The sequence below is a fragment of the Stegostoma tigrinum genome, chromosome 3, assembly GCF_030684315.1.
Source record: "Stegostoma tigrinum isolate sSteTig4 chromosome 3, sSteTig4.hap1, whole genome shotgun sequence".
Classification (NCBI taxonomy): Eukaryota; Metazoa; Chordata; class Chondrichthyes; order Orectolobiformes; family Stegostomatidae; genus Stegostoma; species Stegostoma tigrinum.
In genome coordinates, this window is record NC_081356.1 from 78,616,811 (window position 1) to 78,631,590 (window position 14,780).

The window sequence follows — 14,780 nt, forward strand, 5'->3', positions numbered from 1 at the left end:
CGACATCAAGGGCCGAAGGGCCTGTTCTGTGCTGTATTGTTCTATGTTCTATGTGGAGGGATATGGGCCAAATGCAGGTGGGACAAGTTTAGTTTGGGAACATGTTTGGTATGTTCGTTCAAATATTGAGTCTTTAAAATTACACCCCTCAATGGGATTGCATTTGTTAAGAGCATTCATAAGTCTGCTAATGAGCATCGTCGGTTGTTGGAATGGATGTTTGTGGAGATGATGCCAATCAAGCACTCTGCTTTGTCCTGTATCAAGCTTCGAGTGTTATTGGAGCTGCAATCTTTCAGGCAAGTGGAATGCATTCCGTCTCACCCGACTTGTCTCTTGTCGGGGGTGAAAATGTTTTGGCTAGTGAGGTGTGTTAGTGTAAGATTTCGAGACTCTGGCATTCTCTTGCAATACCTGTATTTATATGACTAATCCAATTCAATTTCTGGTCAATTTGTCAGATTCAATGATGGTGATGCTATTGAGTAGCACGATGGATATATTCACTTCTGTTGGAGACAGTCATTGCTGGCACCTTTGTGGTTCAAATGATAACTGCTCAAGTTTGGATATTGTTTGGGTCTTGTTGCATTGAGCATGGACTACTTCAGTATCCGAGGAGTTATGAATGGTGCAGACCATTGTCTGATCATTAGTGATTATCCTTACTCTGACCTTATGATGAGGGGAGGGTCATTTGATTAAGCAGTTGAAGATGGTTGAGCCTAGGACACTATGCAGAGGAACTCCTGCAGAGATGTCCCAGAATTGAATCACTGACTGCTAGCAGCCATGACTATCTTCCTTTGTGCTAGGTATGACTCCAGCCAGTGGAGAGCTCTCCCCGATTCCTGTGATTCCAGTTTTACTAGGGGTCCTGATGTTACACTCGGTCGAATGCAGCCTTGATATTAAGGAACATCACTCTCGTCTTACTTTTGGAATTTTGTGTTTTTGTCCACATTTGAATTAAGGACTTTAATCGGGTATAATATGAAACATTCCACTGGTTGGAGTTCATGAGCAATGGAGTTCACTCAACAATGCTCAACTTGTAGTTGCTTAGCCAATGTTTATGCAGCATTTCATCAGGCACCTTATTAATCCTTTCCGTGCCCATTGCTGAGAAGTTTTGCAGCTGCAGTCTTCACTGCTATGATGTCTATTTTATCATATCTCTGAACTCAATACTGGTAGATTCCCCTATCAATCAGAAACTTTATTGATGCCTCAGATACAGTCCCTATCCCTAATTTTGGATTTAACCACCTTTGTCCTTACAAAGAATCATTGTAGAAAGACTAAACTTTGTTGCTAAAAAACACTGTATAAAATATTTCTAAAACCATGGAAATAAGTGGACGACTAATATAATGTGGGGAGTCCAAGGAATGAGGTTGCGTTGCAGCTGAATAACGTAGCTAGATGATTAGTAGTGTATTTCCCTTCAGCAGAAGTTAGTACTGATACCATTCCTACTGTCACCATCTGCACATTCATTGTGTGCTTTGTAAAATGAAGTAACAATTTAGGATTGAAACAGAATTTTAAAAGAACAGCATTTCCTCCAAGCAGGTGGAACAAATTCCCAATTGTATTGCCATTACTGCAGCAAGTGATAACTTGTGAAGATAGGACTAGTGTAAGCCTGAGTAGCCCATCACTTCTTTAATCTAATTATTTATTTACCATGTTTGCAGTAAGGTTACTTTGAGTTTTTGCATGAGCATAATTAGCTGGTGGGGAATAAGACCCCTGTGCTGTAAGTAAATTTGCTGTATGCTGATTCACCTTCTATCTGACTTCCACTGCAACACCTTTAAAGCGTAAATGGCTACTGTAATTGTAGATTTATATTTGAATTTAATTTTCCTTAACTTCTAACCCTCACCTTTAGAAAACCATTCTCTTATTTTAAGTTCTATAAGTCAATAGGTGAAGGACAGTGTAGCACTCATCTTTTACATGTGTTTGCATTTATTTTATCAAGTATATATTTAGGGAGATACATTACAAAAACAACTCCTAAAAACAAGCACAATTTCAGTCTGTATATTTATAGTATTCAAGTGAATCATAAACTTCAGTCCCCTGCTGAGACATAACCAATGGCTGTGATGGAGTCCTGATTCTTGAAACAGATGCAGAGCCCAAATTAAGGAGCAGGTAGGTTTTAAAGACCTATTGTGATTAGCTGCCAATTGAGTCACACAACACAGGTCTATAGCTGAGATTCTGGAAAATGACACAATAGAAATTCAGGGCAGCAGTGATCAAGATGGCAAGGAGAGTCCTGTAGGCTCTGGGGTTCTCAAGGCATTGTGGACCAGAGCACAAATGTCAAAGACCAATTTACTAAATAGATGCAGGCTCCTACATCACTGTCATTTGCCAGAGCTTATACATCTAATGTTTTTGGCAGCACTTTCCTCCTGTTCAGCTCATGCTGGTTTGTTCACCAGAATTTTTTATGCCAGCCTCTGCTCCCCAAATGATATCAGCAGCCTGTTGCCATTCAAGACTCCGACCGCTGTTGACAAATACACACCTTTCAGCTACTGTGGTGGCAACTCTGTCTTATCTGTTGTATAGTCATCTAATCTCCCTCTCAAATGAGTTGAACAGTGGCTCCACAAGCCATTATGGCTCAGCAGTGTGTTCATATCTACCCTGCATGTTTCCTGTGCTTACCAATTGAAAATTTAAGACTTACTCCTCTTCTTGAGGTCTAGCAGTTAACTGTTAGAACGGAGGCTTCAGAATTTCTCTCCCCACTTAGAAATTCGCATCATGCTTGAGTGTGGGGCTGCCAGTCCTTCCCATGAGGGATGAAATTTTCAAAGCTCACCCATCCTCACAGACAACTGAAAATCTAGTCCATGTTATTGCAACTACAGAGTCAAAAACAAAAAAGTTAACTCTGGTGAGAGGGGAGGAGGTCATTAAGTTTATAGACAAACATGAATGGTGTGGTCAGCAGTGGAGGAAGAGTTGCCATTCACGTCATGACAAAGTTGCCCATGGAAGACAGAACTGATCAAACCTAGTATCTAATTTAAGACGTGGCTTAGGGCATCTGTGGTGTACATGAAGTCTCTTTAACCAACTATGTTGTAGAATCCACAGTGAACTGCACATTATGCCATTTAAATTTTGGCATAAAAATGATTCTAATTAAACCATTTTAAAAGGAATCTAGTATTTTGCAGGAATTTGTACAAAAGGTAATTACAATAGTTAAGTGTTAATCGATTAAAATTTTAACAAAACAGACCAATTACTGCACACTAATGTAGAAACAAATTAGTTTATTCTTTAAATTATCCTCCTTCATTAAAAGTGTCATTGTCAAACATCAAAAATAAAAAAATCAACTGCACATGCAGCAAAGATACAGTTTGTGCTGGAAATAACATCCATTTATTTTTCACTATCCCATTGTAAATGTCAATCAATTAGTTGAAGTTAAAATGTATGCAAGACAGCTAAGTCTTTGGGAATAAATCTGTATAATGTTTTAGTCAGTACCATCAATTATTGGTGGGATCTTTATTGTAGGATTTTTAAAAAATCATCATTTGGTAATGAAGGTTTTGTCACAAGAAGGTTTCCTGACCAACAATGCAAACAAACGGTACAAACGGTCCGTAAATCAGAGCATTTACACAGAAATTACACTGCAACTTTTGCATTCCAGGTGATGGACAACTGCTAAAAACGACTGAGAAAACAAGGTGTAGTGCTGGATGAACACAGCAGGCCAAGCAGCATCAGAGGAGCAGGAAGGCTGACGTTTCAGGCCTAGACCCTATTTTCTGAAGAAGGGTCTTGGCCCAAAACATCAGCCTTCCTGCTCCTCTGATGCTGCTTGGCCTGCTGTGTTCGTCCAGCTCTACACCTTGTTATCTCGGATTCTCCAGTTCCTACTATCTCTGCTAAAAACAACTATTCCTTTGAACAGAGTGACAACATCAAGTACTCTGATTAAATGCAGTCCTAATATCAAGGGTGAAGCATTACTGAGCTCAGGTGCATTTCTTGCTGCAATAGACATTTCAATTTCCCCCATGTCTTCCAAAATTGAACAGTGCTATGATCTGTCTCCAGTCTTTTGTATTGGGACTGTCCAATCTAATTTGGTTTTATGACCCTTTTTAGCCATCACAAATAGAGATGGATGTTTTATGTTTGAATCAATCATACTGTTTACCTTTGCAAGCTCCTTCTAAAGTTGCTGTCAATGACAGGCAAACCAACTGGTAGCAGTCATATGTAAGATAACAAAGTGTGTAGCTGGATGAACACAGCAGGCCAAGCAGCATCTCAGCAGCACAAAAGCTGACGTTGATCCTAGACCCTTCAGAGAGAGTAATATTTGCTTCCTTGCATGGATCCACATAACTCCATTCAGCAACGAATGGAGTTGAGAACTTGCTGTTTCTTGCCTTGATGCAAAGTTATATTCTCCATGTGATTGTTGGTAAATTCAACTCTAGGATTGGTAAATTAGTTCACAGCAACACAGAAGGCAGCTTAGTGATGCAAAAAGTTAAACTGCAAAATCAAGAGCTAAAATGTAGAAATTTTTATCCTCAATTATGACTAAATAAGTGAAATACAAAAATCAAAACAGCCCACTCTTTTCATTAAATGACTGTTCATCTACGATTAAACTCCATGAAGAATTTGAGTCTTTAAGACTGCTTTGCTAAGGCTTGAGCATTTCTATTGATGATGGACATTTAGGCTGGATCATAAAATTAATCTAAGAAATATTTTATTGAAAAGGTTTGACTTGAGGAATTTGTCACAAAGCAATGAAAAATGACCCCACTGACATTGATATACGAAATACAAATCTTATTCATTTCCCAAAAATACACTGCATTGTGTACAACACAATTAATGCATTACTAGTTTATATTTGAATTTTTACCACATGCCTCAAAGTGCTGAGTTGTTCACAGTCTACCAGATGTAGATGTAAACCTAAAGATTTAAAATGAGGCTAGTAACCATTAAACTAAGTTGCATTATGACCAACAATAAAACTTCAGACAACAATGACTCAACACTACTGCTGTTTTTATGGTTTCTTGCAAGTTTATCAAAGCTTTTGAAACTGGAGAGGAAGTTTTCTTTCTGTACAAAGCTTAAACACAACCTATTTAACAGCTATACAAGTTTCATCATGACCACCAGGTTTAGCTAACAATGCTCTTGTACTTTAGAGATAATGCTTAAAAATTCTCACCTACTTTTTACTGACTCCTTGGATCAAAACAAAGCAGTAATATCAATGATATCTCATCTCGGCACAATTGTTTCAAAGTACTTTTTGCTTGTAATACAGCTTTAAATATTTTGCTCAGACAGAATCCTCCCCAGAGGGTTGTGAACTGTGCATGTATTATAATCAGTTTAAACAAGATGTTCCAAATAAATACTTTTAACCTGGTACGGTTTTACTGGAAAATCCCATCACAATAAAGTGAACTGGGCAGGTAAATGTATGCTATATCAAAAAGGCAATTCAAAACTTGTTGGAAGATTTAATTTGACTAAGTGAAAGACGTTTGATGGATTTTTTTTTAAAATAGGTAACAGTGGCACTTACTATTAATCCTCATATTGCAGTCCTACTGAAATTTTTTGAAGAATGTTAAATCTAATCTGTAAACTCTTTTTTTAAAGAAACACAAAACACTTCTGGCAGAGAAAAGGTTATTTCCAAATCTATGCTTAAGGCAGCCTAGGGAAAAATACACTCTGTCTCTTTCACATACTCAGTCTGAAATCAAATGCAGTGGAAACTATTTCTTCACAATTCAGAAACAGCAACATAACTGTTCAACAACATATAACTAGGTTTCTTATCAGACAAGCTCACAATTATGAAACACATTCTGTTTCCATCTTCCTCTATATCTCAATCAATCACGTGTCAGTTTTTAAACATAACTTGGTCCAAGTGAAGTTTACCATGTTTACAAAATTCTATGTTGAATAAGCTGGATTTGCGCGCCTGTGTGTCTTCACTTTAGCAAAACGAACCAGGCAAAATGTGCAGTTTACAGAGTTCTTGTAAAGTGGGCTGCACAGAACAGGACGAACCCTAAGACTGAGAGGAGCAAAAATAGATTAGTAATTGTAGGTCACAAATGGCAAAGATAATCCAAATCCCAAAACCAGCCCAGTTCGTCCCCTCCCCCCACTGCACCACACAACCAGCTCAGCTCTTCCCCCCCACCCACTGCATCCCAAAACCAGTCCAACCTGTCTCTGCCTCCCTAACCTGTTCCTCCTTTCACCCATCCCTTCCTCCCACCCCAAGCTGCACCTCCATCTCCTACCTACTAACCTCATCCCACCTCCTTGACCTGTCCGTCTTCCCTGGACTGACCTATCCCCTCCCTACCTCCCCACTTGTACTCTCCTCTCCACCCATCTTCTTTTCTCTCCATCTTCGGTCCGCCTCCCCTTCTCTCCCTATTTATTCCAGAACCCTCACCCCATCCCCCTCTCTGAAGAAGGGTCTAGGCCCGAAACGTCAGCTTTTGTGCTCCTGAGATGCTGCTGGGCCTGCTGTGTTCATCCAGCCTCACATTTCGTTATCCTAGTGCAATTTTTAATTGGTTGGTTAACAGGGTTACGGACAATCTTTCTATTTCAGGAGAAATGCTACCAATAGTGATGTTTTAAGGTGCAAAGTTAATTATTTTTCAAATGGAATCTAAAGAAGGGTCACTGGGCCCAAAATGTTAACTCTGCTTCCTCTTCACAGATGCTGCCAGACCTGCTGACTTTCTCTAGCTATTTCTGTTTTTGTCAAAACAGATGTTGTCTTAATGCTTTTTACTGAAAAACAATCAAAAGTCTAATTTCAATTTTAATTGTCATTCAAATACCAAGGTCTTGGCTGGCTCCAACGTTTAAGATATGAATGCCACGAGACAGGATTTTGAATTGACCTTAGCACACATCTCTTTCAGAAAGGGACTTTGAACTGGTGAAGGTCACATGAAGAAACCATCCCATTTTCTGTCTTTATAAAAAAAAATCAGTGAATGATGCTTATAAAGAGTGTGTCAAAAAGCCATCAAGCCACTTACAAGTCAATGAAGAAGCTAAGGCAATGAACAGCATTACCATGAAGGTGAGAAAAAGAAGCCCTCCCCTACTTTCCTGTTTCAACTTCAAATTCACCTGAAACATGGCTTCTTGGAAATTCAAGCAGCCACATATGTCACTAAGAATGCTCTGCTTTTTCAATTCAGTTAAATCATCACTCCATCAAAAAATATTTGGGAGATATGTGAAATAAATAACTTTAAATGTTTTAAAAACTCAGAAAAAGCTTACTTTTACTATATTACAATGGGATGGTCATTCCGTGGGGAAGTAAACACACATTAACACAATAATCATGGGTAGTAAGAAAATACACAAATTCTGTGACAATGGATAAATAGCAAATAAACTTTCTAGTCACTTGTCAAGTTTCTCAGCTAATATTTCAATTGTATTTATTCAGGGAAATCCCAAGATCAATTTCCACACTGTGATGAGGTATCAGATTTCAGTCAGAGCAGCAGCAGACTCACTGGAATGGCTTCTTAGCCTATTTTGGCCAAGAAGTACAACTTAATGTGAATTAGTGCCTTGATTTACTTTTTTTTAAAAAGTCTGCCTTTGAGTGTCCTTCTCAGTTGGTTAATTGAAAAGCTGAGAAACCTAAATATTCTGAATTTTTCTTCACAATTTAGTCAGCAGAAAAGCCACAGAACAGATCACCATTCAAAGGACTGTGTCATTTATGTCAGTGATCAGAACTGGATAAAATAACCAAAATGTGCCCTGCTCAGAGCATTGTAAATTAAACACAACTTCTTCGAATTTGCACACTGCAAGCTTACACAGACTAGCTTTATTTTTCTTTTGATTTCTGCTGTTCAGTAACTAAAGATGTCATGCTCAAACACAGTTGCCCTGGGGTAACTTAAAGAGAAGGAAGCGAAAAGAAATTGACTGGGGTCAAGATTCCAGCGGTCGATCTCTGCTAGAAGCATGTGTGGACAATACACAAGGTCACAGTCAGGTTTGGCAGGGAAGTGTTCTCTTGATCAGTTTCATCATCTGCTGATTCTCACTAAGAATGGGCACTTGAACGTAATGCAAGGCTGCCATAATTCAACACTCCCAGCTTTTGGAGAGATAGGAAAAAAGTATTTGACTTATAAAACTGTTGTGGTGAGTTGTATTTTAAGCAGTGACAAATAATCAATTATGAACTCCTGAAGTGAGTCTGGAGCTTGAAATCACATGGAATTAAATTATTTGCTCTGATGCAACTGTTTCTTACATTTCATATCAGCACATAGTAATAGTTTTGAAAACTGCCAGCAGAAAAATAGGAGCTTTCTTACAGAATGTTGGCACAATGTTGTTCTGATATTTTTTGTCTTCCAAAAGAAAATTTATAATCAGAAATTGAGGGAAAGTGCATCATCATGAGGTGTGAGTAAGGTGTTAAAGAGCTTGAGGAACAATACAGACAAGGTGTGGGCACATAGGATTATAACACCCTAACTGACACTTGGTTGAAAGATGGGCAGGATTGGCAGCTCAATACGCTTGGTTATATAGTCTTCAGACGAGATAAAGAGGGGAGCACAGTATTTTCAATTATAGCTGTAAACGGCATCCAGGTGTATCTTTAGTCAGTATATAGAAATCCCAACAAGGTAGAGTCAGTTCTGGTCCTAACATTCATAACCAAGTCAAGGAAGGTAGGAGGTGTATCAGAGGTTAGATTTAGGACAGTCACAAGAAAGGATAGGATGGTTCAGGAATAAAACTTCTACACTAGGGAAGGGCTTATTTTATTTAAGTGAGATGTAAGTTGACCCAAGAGGACTGGATGCAGATACTTGCACATGGTACTGTGTAGTAGCAGCGAGAGGCATTCAACTAACAATGAGGGCAAATATGTTCCTGTAAAGACAAAGGGTGAGATGAAGACAGGGCAACTCTAATTCTAAAAGAACATTAAAGGTGAAGTGGTGTTGATGAATTCAATGCATTTGATATGGTCTACATGGGGGTAGCATGGCTTTCGAAAATGTTGCTCATGGCATACTGGTCAACAAAGTAAGAGCCAATTGCCATCTAAGCATTGTAGCAGGTTGCATTCAAATTTGGCTGAAAGGCTGGAAGCAGAGGGTGAAAGTAGAGGGATGTTTGCGTAATTATAAGTTGGCTTCCAGTGAGATTCCACAGGGCTCGGAGCTGGTACTCGGTGCTGATTATGGTGTACATTAAATGATTTGGAGTTACAAATAAAAGGGGTACAAGTAAGAGGTTCATAATGATACAAAAATTAGGGAGGAGTAAATCATGAGATGACAGCTGTAAAATGCAGAAATATCTCAAATTGATCAAGTGAGCAGAGTAATAGCAAATGGAATTCAATCAGCAAAAAAAAATGTAAGGTAATGTGCCTGGGGAGATTACAACGTGAATTGTGGGATTATGTAAAGTACTGATGATAAGAGGGACCTTCGTGTGCATATCCAGAGATCACTAATGAAAGCAGGGCAGGCAAAAATGGTAGTTCAGAAGGCATTTGACATACTGAGCGGAGAGGTTACACTGCAACTGGATAACTGTGCGCAATTATGGTCACCACAGTATTCAGAACATCTGACTACAATAGAGAGGATGCAGAGGAAGTTTACCAGGACACTGTCCGGATTTGGAGCATCTGAGCTGTAAGAAAGGATTGGAGAGGCTAGGATTGTTGTTCTTAGAACAGCTAAGTTGAGAGAGGACCAGATAGATAAGCACAAAATTATGAGGGGCATGGATAGGGTGGGTAAGAAGGCACTTTTTCTATTACAAGTGGAGTCAATAACAATAGCATAGATTTAAGGTAGGAGGCAGAAGGCTAGAAGGAGAGTTGAGGAGAATTTTTGTCATCCAGACAGACAGCGTTAGGAGTCTGAAATGCACTGCCCGAAAGGGTTGTTGAGTCAGAAACTCTTATAAATTCACTTGTGTTGACATAGGCTCTAGAGCTATAAGCCCAAAACTGGAAAATGGGATTAACATAATCAACTGTGTGTGACTGGCATGAACACAATGGACCAAATGGCCCCCTTCTGTGCTGTAAAGCCTTTAAGTATATGCATTTTAAGTGATAATGAAAGGATATAAATCACCATTAATGGTGTTTTCATCATTTCACAGGTGAACTGTGAAGGCATTTTCAGCAAAATATTCCTTTTGACAAGAATTCTTTTAAGTTAGAAGATATTCAATTTATTCAAAAACCTTTAAAACTGTGAAACATCAGTGTACTGATCTCAGGATCAATTATTGTCAAAGATTCAATGATTTCAAAAGAATAAAAACAAATTTTTGATTAATAACAACATTACCTCCCCAAATATACTAAGTCTGCTATCTGGCTGTGGTAGCTTCCCTCCTATTGGAATTCGCTCCCAGAGCTGCAGCAATTGTTCCCCAACCTGTGGCTCCAATTCCTGGGCATAACATAAAAACCAGAAGAAAGTCTGTTCTCTTAATATTTTAAACCATATATTGTTATTTGGAGCAGTAGATATAGTATGTCTTAAAAAGATAGTTAAACACAGATACAGATATTTGAGGAGTACAATCAGAATCGGCATGGCATTCATCATCCAAAACTCCACAAACATTGAGCTCTCGCACACACACAATAGGTTATTCTCAAGCTTGGGAACTTCCTCATCAGAGCAAAAATGTTAACAACAGACTCTGGAGTGAGTGAGAAACAATTCACTTTTAAAGTCAAAGAATTGTGACAAGTTAGAAATGTTTTAACTGGGTGAAGTGGAGAAGCGTAGAAAAAGTTTTAAAAAAACAGGTGAAATGCAGAATAGTGGGAAAAGAACAAAAAAGATTGGCAGGAAAACAGGAGAGATAAAAACAAAAACACAATTAGTTGCTACTATCAGACAAAAAAGGCGTGACATCAGGTTCATGGCATACCTCAGCCAATCACATTTTTGTCTCTGGTATACGTTGTTGTGTTCATTTTGAATGTGGCATTCTTGAATTCTTTGCCAAGAAGCCTCACCTTTCATCAATAATCAAATAATGTACTACCAAACAACAGTTTACAGGTGATTCACTTTTTCTGTGAATCGAGATAGCTGTGTAGCACATGGGTAGCTAGCTTCCCAACATGAAATTACATGGGATATATTTTTCACCCTTTTGTCTAAGATTATGACAAGCTTAATTGTCATGTACTTTTGTCATCAAAAAAAAAGCTTTTCAAGCAAAAGTTGCTTTGATCCAACAGCATTCATCTTAAACATGCTTTCAAGATTCCTAAACAACTGCCCCAGCAGAAAACACCTTTTGTTGGAAGGTAGAAGATCTTATAAAGTATTTCTCCTCACAGTACGATAATCAGTAAATGTTACATTAGATCAGATGGTAAACTTAAATATCTTTTGAAGTATTATCGCTTAGGGGACACATTACAAAAGAAATACTTCAATGATTAGAAACCTGACAAACAATACACATTTCCAGTTCAAATCTGATTTATGAACATTATGAAAGACTGAAGTTATACATGAACTTTACAATAAACCCAAGATCATGTTATAAGATGGAAACTAAATGTCATTAATGGCTTCGCATACCTCTGCAGCCTTTTTAATCATGATGTGCAAATGGGCCAAAATATTGACAGCCTCACCAAAATGGGCAATGCAGCATATTTAGAATGAACGCAACCTAAAAGTGAAGTCTGCAGCATAGCTCTGCTCATTTAGAGAATTGCAAAAATGGCAATGGTCCAAGACTAACACACGAAAATTTCAAAAAATGTAATCTCCTGAAATTTAAGGAACATTCATGTTAAAAGAAAATACAGTGCACCAATATGACTGGCATGAAGGTCATGCTTATTTACGTGCAACTTCAGTGAACAGGGCATTTATTTAAAAACAAGTTAAGCAACTTCTTAAAACCATCCAATTGTGCAACCAGCTTGAAACAGAAAACAAGAAAATGCAGATCAGAGGAAGAGTGTCAAGGTTTATCTGAAGAACATACAAAAGCATTGTGGTACTCACTCATTAAGAAACACAGTCAAATATTGTGCAATCTGAAAACCCATCATACAGAACATAGGACACTGAGAAACTAAGTTTCATCAACTAAAGTGTGCATCATCACAAAACAGCTGACCAGATCACTAGCAGTTATCAAATGCATATAAATAACATCAGCTACTATTACACATAATTATTACAATATTCCTAAAGTAAAGCAGTTTTGAAACCTGTGTTAGTGTGTTGTGAATATCATCACAACTGGAAAAATATCTCAATCACCCTACATTTTACACCACTTAGACATTCAAATACTGACCAGTAGAGCATCAAGAACCACCTCAGTTCTTAAAGCACTGGCATATTCTTCAAATTCAAATTATTGATCAAATTAAACTATTTTCTTTGTCTCTAAATGTTAAATACACGAGATTTAAACAGAATAAAAATAGATCTTTTTCACCAATTTCTGTTTTTGTTTAATTTCCAGCATCCACAGGTCTTTGTTTTTTGTTTAATGAATAAAAATTGAGTATGCCTTTTAAATCATAAAACAATTCCACTGCAGAAAAATGATACAGAAGTACAGTACCACAGAAATTCTTGCAGTTCTAAGAAAAATAAGTTATACATATACTGAAAAGTAAATTATATACCTGTCCGTCTCTGCTTATTTGGACTTTCTTATTATCATTCCACGGGTTCAACAGATGGTGGGCATATTGGAATGGAAGGCTTTCCTTTCTTATCCATTCAACTCGGAAGACTCCTCCTAGCCCAGCAGAACCCCACTCCTGGCTTCTCTCCCGCCCAATCTCTGAAATCATTCTGGCAAAGCCCTAAAGAAGACAGAGTAAGTTTTAATTAATTAGAAATCAATTTTAACTTTACAAATTACTCATTAGTTGACCTTTTTCCATTCATAGCCGACAAGTGATGGATGCTTAAAAGTGTTTCAGTTGCCGAAATTACTCTCAAGTGTCATGGAGTGAGCATTTGGGATACACATTCCGTGAAATATTAATGCTACATCTTACTTTTGATGGTTTGACTCTTAGATTGTTTTGTCCATCAACCCAATGAAGAAACATCATTATATTCCCAAGTCAGGATGGTGAGTGGCTTGGACAGGAACCTGTCAGTGGTGGTGTTCCTACATATGTACTTCCCTTGCCTTTCTAGATAGAAGTGGTCTTGGATTTGGTGGCTGCTGCTTAAGGATCTTGTGGACAATTTCTTCAGTTCATCATGTAAATGGTACATATTGCTGCTACTGAGCATTGGTGGTAGAGTGGGCATTAAAAATCACTGGACAGGTAAAATTTGGGAGAAACCCAAGATATACTAAAAATACATCAAGGGCAAGAGGGTAACCAGACAAAGAGCTGAGCCCATAAATGGCCAAGGAGTAATGTATGTTGATAAGGGTATTGGCAGGGTGTTAAATGAGTACATCACACCAATCTTCACTTTGGATGAGGAAGAAGGTACAGAAGAGGGACTGTAAAGTTCTTGAGCAGGAGTGAGGAGGGATTGGAGGTTTGATGCGTTTAAGGCTGGATAAATCCCTAGGACCGGAGGCATTGCACCCCAGGTCACTTTGGGAGGTGAGAGAAGAAACTACATGGGTTCTGACCCAAATTTTGAAGTGCCGAGCAAAGGGTAGCCGAGAGATGGGGCATACCTGTACACAGCAAGATGTGACCTCAGCAAGAAGTGAGTGACTGGATCATTCTAGAGTAGGTGACAGCACTGAAACTAAATGAATGTCTGCAACCGACCACTATTCTTAACAACAGATGACTATATAGAAATTTGTTGTTATTCATGTCCAAGTGAGCATCTTTGGATAGATCAGGTTTTATTGCCTTTGTGAAGGTGGTGGTGAGCTGCCTCTTGCATCAGTACAGTTCGCGTTGTACAGGTGCAACCCCAATATTTTTAAAGAGGGAGCTCCAAGTTTTTCACCCAGTAACAGAAAGGAATGGTCATACAGACCCATGTCAAGACAATGTGTGGCTTCGAGACGGTTATGTTCTCATGTATTTCCTGCCTTGCCCTTCCAGGTGGAAGGAGACAGCAGGTTTGAAAAGATGCTGTCCAAGGAGCCGAGGTGATTTGTTACAATGCATCTTGTAGACAGCTCACACTGTTGCTAGACTGTGAAGGTAGAGGAGCTGAATATTAAAGGTAATGGAGGGAATACCAATTAAATGATCTGCTATATCTTGGATGGCATCAAGATTCTCGAGTGTTGTTACAGCTGCATTCATAGAACATAGAACATAGAACATAGAACAGTACAGCACAGAACAGGCCCTTCAGCCCACAATGTTGTGCCGACCATTGATCCTCATGGATGCACCCTCAAATTTCTGTGACCATATGCATGTCCAGCAGTCTCTTAAATGACCCCAATGACCTTGCTTCCACAACTGCTGCCGGCAACGCATTCCATGCTCTCACAACTCTCTGCGTAAAGAACCTGCCTCTGACATCCCCTCTATACTTTCCACCAACCAGCTTAAAACTATGACCCCTCGTGCTAGCCATTTCTGCCCTGGGAAATAGTCTCTGGCTATCGACTCTATCTATGCCTCTCATTATCTTGTATACCTCAATTAGGTCCCCTCTCCTCCTCCTTTTCTCCAATGAAAAGAGACCGAG

General features: G+C 38.7%; 1 protein-coding gene across 3 annotated transcripts in view; it reads right to left on the reverse strand.

Moving 5' to 3' along the window:
• The window catches only part of ythdc2 (YTH domain containing 2), a 183,070-nt gene that overhangs the window by 26,446 nt on the left and 141,844 nt on the right, over nt 1-14,780 (reverse strand). For 2 of the 3 annotated variants that reach the window (XM_048527079.2, XM_048527075.2), the window contains exons 29-30: nt 12,770-12,952; nt 10,440-10,544 (exon numbers count right to left, since the gene is read on the reverse strand). In XM_048527079.2, the coding sequence (XP_048383036.1) occupies nt 10,440-10,544; nt 12,770-12,952 (288 nt within the window). Of the gene's footprint in view, nt 1-4,760; nt 6,122-10,439; nt 10,545-12,769; nt 12,953-14,780 lie in introns of those variants that run through there. The other variant, XM_059644689.1, reaches the window with a different exon arrangement.